This window comes from Glycine soja, chromosome 13 (assembly GCF_004193775.1).
Source record: "Glycine soja cultivar W05 chromosome 13, ASM419377v2, whole genome shotgun sequence".
Taxonomy (NCBI): domain Eukaryota; kingdom Viridiplantae; phylum Streptophyta; class Magnoliopsida; order Fabales; family Fabaceae; genus Glycine; species Glycine soja.
In genome coordinates, this window is record NC_041014.1 from 14,695,821 (window position 1) to 14,702,065 (window position 6,245).

Here is a 6,245-nt window from a genome sequence, read left to right on the forward strand (position 1 = left end):
TTGTAGTAGCTGAAACGGGATACCCTGCTCTGTACTCTATGACATACAACATGTTGAAAGATGGCATAATAAAGGGGCTTATATTATCATCATATTATTATTATTCACTTAAAGGGACTTGTATTATGGATCAGAAGATATTCCAACTAATACAGCAAATCAAAAAGTAGATTAACAGAAGAAAACAGAAAAAAGTAGACATAAAAAAATTAAAGAACCCGTCAATCCTTCCACACATCCATCTAACAAATATCCATATAAAATGAACTATCCAATCCCTGTAAAGATCCACAGATGATGTATTCCACAAATAAAGTACTTAGCAGAAAACTAAGCCAGAAAAACTACCTAGCTTAAAAGTTTTGTAAAATTGAAACATCCCTGGTTTAAAATGCACTGTGCTTCATTCAAGTTCACCAAATCCCTGAAAAAACACCGCAACACATGGCCTTGCTTTATGATATGTAGCTTAATCAATATTGGAAATACGAAGAACCATGTGCAGAAACGTACAAGAAATAACATGTAGTGTGTTAAATAGATAAAAGGTAGTGCCTTCTCGTTAATTAGAGTCATGACACTACCATCATCAGCAAATGAATACATGATAAATATGCTCCAAAATACAGGAGAAAAAACAAAAACTACTTCGTGTAAATTTCCAAATACAGTCTAACAAAATTATTGCCTAGCATTTGAACTTGAGATTTTTAACTTGATGACAACACAGAACTTTTCTGTGACAGGCTACATTTAACTTGAGATTCTCAGTTCCAAAAGAATACGGTAAACCACAGTTGTCATGTTCTCTCATGCTTTTATCATGATGAAGCTGTGTGTTGATCTCAACTATAGGCCAAAATTGCACATCTGCACAAACTCCATATTGTTGTCCACGTATTTGGTCCAAAGATTTTTGTATTGGTTCAAAGCAATATCAAGCCAAGGTTTCATGTTTCCATTGTAATGAATGACTGCAGCATTGCTGATCTCATCCATGCTAATGCTTGGATTGTATCCTAGCCCAAGCACGTGCCAGGATTTGTCCAGTGTCTTGGTTGTGGAGTAGAAGGTGATCAAACCAGGTGACAGGGTCCCTGCTGTCCACAAAGTTTGGTCTTCATTCTGATAACAGAATAACCCATTTAGCAATAGTACAAAGGAATAGCTTGAGCATTATTCAATAAACTTTTTCTTGCAGAATAATAGTTTTAGAGAAGGCAATTACATAGGCCCTGTTTGGATAAGCTTCCCAATAATCACTTATAAGAGAAGAATATAAAAATGTAAAATGAATTAAGTTTCTCCAATAAGTTAAAATTAGCTTAAGCATAAGTTAAAATAAGATTTTGGAGAAATTAAATGAGAGTTCCTACAATTTAGCTTATGCAAAACTAATTTTAACTTATGAAAGAAACTTAATTTATTTTACTTTCTTATTTTCTTCTCCTATAAGTGTTTATAAAAGAAGTTTATCCAAACAAGGTCATATCAAATTTGCACAAAATCATTAGCATAGAAAAGATAACTATAAGAAGAAGAAAATTTACCAAGTTCTGCCAATAGTGATAATTATCTGTACACTTTTCATGCCTCCAAGCATCAAGATTAAATATATTCATGCCATAGGCCCAAGCACAAGCTTTTGGATTGAAGCTCTCCTTGATTAAAGGATGAGAGAAATTCAAGTACTGGGCATATCGGTGGAAAGAGCCAAAACAGATCTCAACAGCACCATTCACCTTCCCATCCAAATCAATTTTCCACAAACCTGTCAAGTCTTTTTGAACCACAACATCATCATCCAAAAGTAAGATCTTATACAATTTAGGGTACATCTCTGGCAAATAAAATCGAAGGTGATCCAACATGGACAGGGACTTGGCATTTTTCATGTTTGCATCATTTGTGGCATTATCAGCTTGATTCTCCAAGTACCGCTGCTTCATTTTGGCTGACTCAAGTTGCCTCAAGATCGGGACATATGATGAATTTAAGAATGTGAATTCTTCCACCGATTTCACCTCTAAAAATGCACCCCCTTCAATGGGCCTCATCTTAAACCAAACCTTCATTGCCCCAACATTCATCCTGTTTGTAACAACATGGAAAACATGCTTCCATGGTTCCACTGCATTCTTCACCACAGATCTCACCACCACAGACACAGCTATGACATTATCTGAGAATATAGCATAATGATACAAAGTGGGATCTTCAAACTCCAGCTTGGGCTCCTCATCTCTATATTTCTCAGGATTTGAAATCTTCTCACCCATCAGCCTCATTGCCAAACAATGCAAGCTCTTGGGGATTGATCTGGCCGAAATCAAGCTTGCCAACGCCCCATTCTTCTTTGCCTTTGCAAGTGACTCATGAACAGCAAATATCGTGTCCTTCAACTTCTGGATCTTCAACTGATTATCATAATTCTCTTTGGCCTCAACAATGATCATCCGTGCAATCTTCACTCTATCCTTAACCTCCTTCTCAAACTGCCTCAGCACATCCTCATCAATTGGACCATCGGAATCAAACAGTGATGCCTTATAGGTTGGTTTCAACACAATATCCGAAAAATTGTGTGCCAACTCATCAAACATCTTCAATTGCTTAGAAATGTCAAGCTTGAGCTTCCTAGCATAAGCACCATAGGCATTCACTAGTGCAATGTGATCTTTAGCTTGTTGGTGTATCAAATCCATTCGGGTCCTAAGAGGGTCAGATTTCAATGCCAAAAAGGTTCTATGCACGTATGCATTACCAGTCGTGGGAAGATCCTGTTAACCAAAAACACCTAAACAATTACATGGGGTTCATTCAATTACTCAAATCACCAAGTGGCAAAGTTTAAAATAACAGTTCGCAACAGCGATTTCAGCCTCAACATCAAGGTTTTGGACTCATGTAAGCAATTTCCCGCAATGTCAAGGATCGCGACGAAACCGCAATTTAAAATCTTGCCATGTGGGTTATGCTTTAAACTAAATCTACAAAAATAGGTCTCTCCAATTTCGCAAATTAAAAACGAGTTTCAATCAAAATCGAAAATCTGGCACGACAACACAAAAGGGCATCGAAAATTGCAGAAAAAACAGAGGAACTTACAGAGTCATCGTTCGATGTGGAGGGGTTGGTGGTGAAGAGGACCGAAAGGGTGGCAACGAAGAGAAGAGAAAATATGGCAGAGATGAAGATCCGAAACGAGAACAAACTACGAAAACTAGATCCACCCCTGGCTCCTCTCGTGGCAACCGCCATTGGATCTTGAACTTAGCACCAAAGAACGTTGCTTTGAGCAGAGTGAGATCCAAGAATATGAAGAATCTGTGTTAAAAAGTTGATTACTATGTGATGTGTGTTTTTAATTTTGCTTAATTTTGAATTGAAGCATGGAATATGGAAAGTGAAGTTGGCATGACAGTTTTGGGCACCAAATTAAACAGGAGGATGCGGGATTGGGACAAAGTGATGGTGAACTTTGAGATAATGCAATTGCAATGAATCAGAGTATGTTTAGTTGTGAGAATGTGAAGTGTGTTTGTATGTTTGCATTTGTGTGTGTGATGCTGCTACGCGGAATGTCAAGAGGTGGGCTAGTAATGGTTTTCAACCTGAATTTCAGGATAAATCTGTGCTCCATCTTAATTTTTTTTCTATGTTAATTTATGAAATAATTATGAAAAAAATCCCTTAATTTAACTTTTTATTCCTCGTGCTTTTTGGCTTTGTGCAAATCAATGGACTTTTTATTCAACTATAATTTTTATGTTTTTTTTTTCATGAAGGAAAAGTATCCCACGAAGTTGAAGAAAAATCCTAAAGATTTAGAAATCATCAAGAATGAATTTTATCTCTCTTAATAAAATATTCTCTATAAAAAAATCTAACTCTTATCAATGTTTAAGAAACTCAATCATTTATCAATTATGTTAGATTTTTATTTGTTTATCTTATATTTTTATTTTTGAATTTATTTTCTATTTATTATAATGTAAGTTCTTCATAATTAATAAAAAATATTGTTGGTGTGATCTTCAAAATAATTATTATAAAAATAAATAAATATACAATACACATGATAATCTCTTATTGGACATCACATGACAATGTAAATCCTTTACTTGTTCTTTTTTTTTCTTGCTTTCTGAGAATTAATTAAAATCTAATAATAAAGTAAATGTTTTTATATTATTATTTAATTATAAATTATTATGTATAATAATTTTATTAATTTTTTTTATAAAAAAATTCATAATCATATTTAAATTAATTAATAGTTTATATTGAGATCTTATAAAAATTAAACTTCACAATAGTCATCACACTTACTCTTTTTGTAAAAAAATTGTCATCACGTTTTTTTCTTTTCTTTTTATTTCTTTCTTTTGTTACCCAAAAAAGTGTAATTTTTTAAATTTATATTATTTAGTTATATTTTCTCCTCCGTACATACTAGCTATAAGTTTCATTTTGTTTCTCATAAATCCCCGTTATTTACTTTGATTTGGTGGATTTGTGACGAATTCATGCCAACCTATCCATTTGATTTTTTTTTTTTCAAATTACAATTGATGTTTACTTTTGACTGAACAACCGAACCAAACTTATGACAACTTGATTGGTTTAATTCAGTTCACAAGTTCATATACAATTGACTTTTGATTAAAATTCTCACTTTTTTAAAATAATTAGTTTAGTGCATCGTGTCCTTCATTGTATTAATTTTATAATTTATAATTTTTAATGTATTTATCTATTATATTTTAATTACTAAAAATATATATTGGTATATATATACACACTAATTAACAATATTAATATATAATAAAATATTAATTATTATAAACATCACACCAAAATTTTGTATGATGTATAATATATTTTCATATACATACATCAAATTTGTGTATTAATAAAATTTCATACTTCATAAAAATGTATCCCATGAATTTTATATTTAATATATTTTTTTATATTTTTATTAATAAATTTATATATTTTTAATTGAAGAAACTTGTACATTAATCAAATAAGTTAATATAAAATATAAAAATTTTCTTTAATTGAATAAATAAGAATAAATTGATTTGAACTAAAAATTTATTCCAAATAAGATAATTTTATTATTGAAGCTTTAAATGTTCTTTAACATTTGAACATATTTTTATCAATTAATGTTTAAATATGATTCACAAATTTAATATTTTATTCTTATAATTTTTAATTATATAATGCAAAAAACATGAGTTTACCATTATTATGCAAAACTGATATTGCTTAATATATATCGGCTTCCAATATATCGAGTCCGCGTAGCTAAGATAGTTCAACTCAAAAAGCAAACCTAATTGCTCTTTTATTTAACAAAAAAAAGAAAGAAAGAATAAAATACACATATTTTTCCTTCAAAAATGACTACACGTCTTTTTATCAAATAAAATGCACATATGGACAACGATTTGTACCTAAGATTAATATTGAAAATTAACTCCATGCCAATTCCCAAATTCAAACGGCACTCCAAGCCAGGTTTCATTATAGTTTTAAACATAAAATTTGGGGCCTAAAGTTCATATTTTGAATCACCATCACTGTCTAATTTTATTCCATGTAGTCCGTTGTTCATTGGAGCTAAACTAGATCCTGATTCCGTCATACTGATACTCATTAAGAATATAGCCAACCTAAAAAACCTTCAGAGCTCCAATATGACTGAAGAGGAGTATCTTGATAACAAATATCACCTGCTCTTCTCCAATTTCATGAAAAAAATAGTTGTGTTAATTACAAGACAAAAATTCTATGTAGATTAAGTATTTTCTGCATTGTTATTTTAATAAGAATTACAGTTTTATTTTAGTAGTCCATGTAGTTAAAGATTTTATTAAAGGTCAACATTAATTATGAAGGTAAAATTATAATTTTGATTTTTTTTTATAATAGTTACACTAAGGTTCAACTATTTGAACTCAACCACATTATTCAAACTTTCATTATTAAGTCCATCCTAATAGGTTAAATTATAATTCTAAAATGTAATACCAAAAACACTTACATATAATTGTATAGTTTTATACTGTATTCAATAGTAATTTATTCAAATCATAGCTACAAAAGTTGAAAGTGAATGAATGAAATAATATTGAAAATTTACATGAATTTTATGGAAAAACCATAAGATACTAAAGGTATCTTTGATTATTATTTTTTTAGTTGCTCCAACCTTAGTTTGAATAGTAAAT

General features: G+C 30.9%; 1 protein-coding gene across 1 annotated transcript; it reads right to left on the reverse strand.

The window, feature by feature from the left end:
* Positions 1–382: 382 nt before the first annotated feature.
* LOC114382552 (probable galacturonosyltransferase 9) lies at positions 383–3,606 on the reverse strand. Its single transcript, XM_028342057.1, has 3 exons — positions 3,109–3,606; positions 1,551–2,780; positions 383–1,125 (listed from the first exon to the last, which is right to left on the reverse strand). The coding sequence occupies exons 1-3, from the start codon at positions 3,259–3,261 to the stop codon at positions 850–852; spliced, it is 1,659 nt and encodes a 552-aa protein (XP_028197858.1). The 5' UTR covers positions 3,262–3,606; the 3' UTR covers positions 383–849.
* Positions 3,607–6,245: the final 2,639 nt, after the last annotated feature.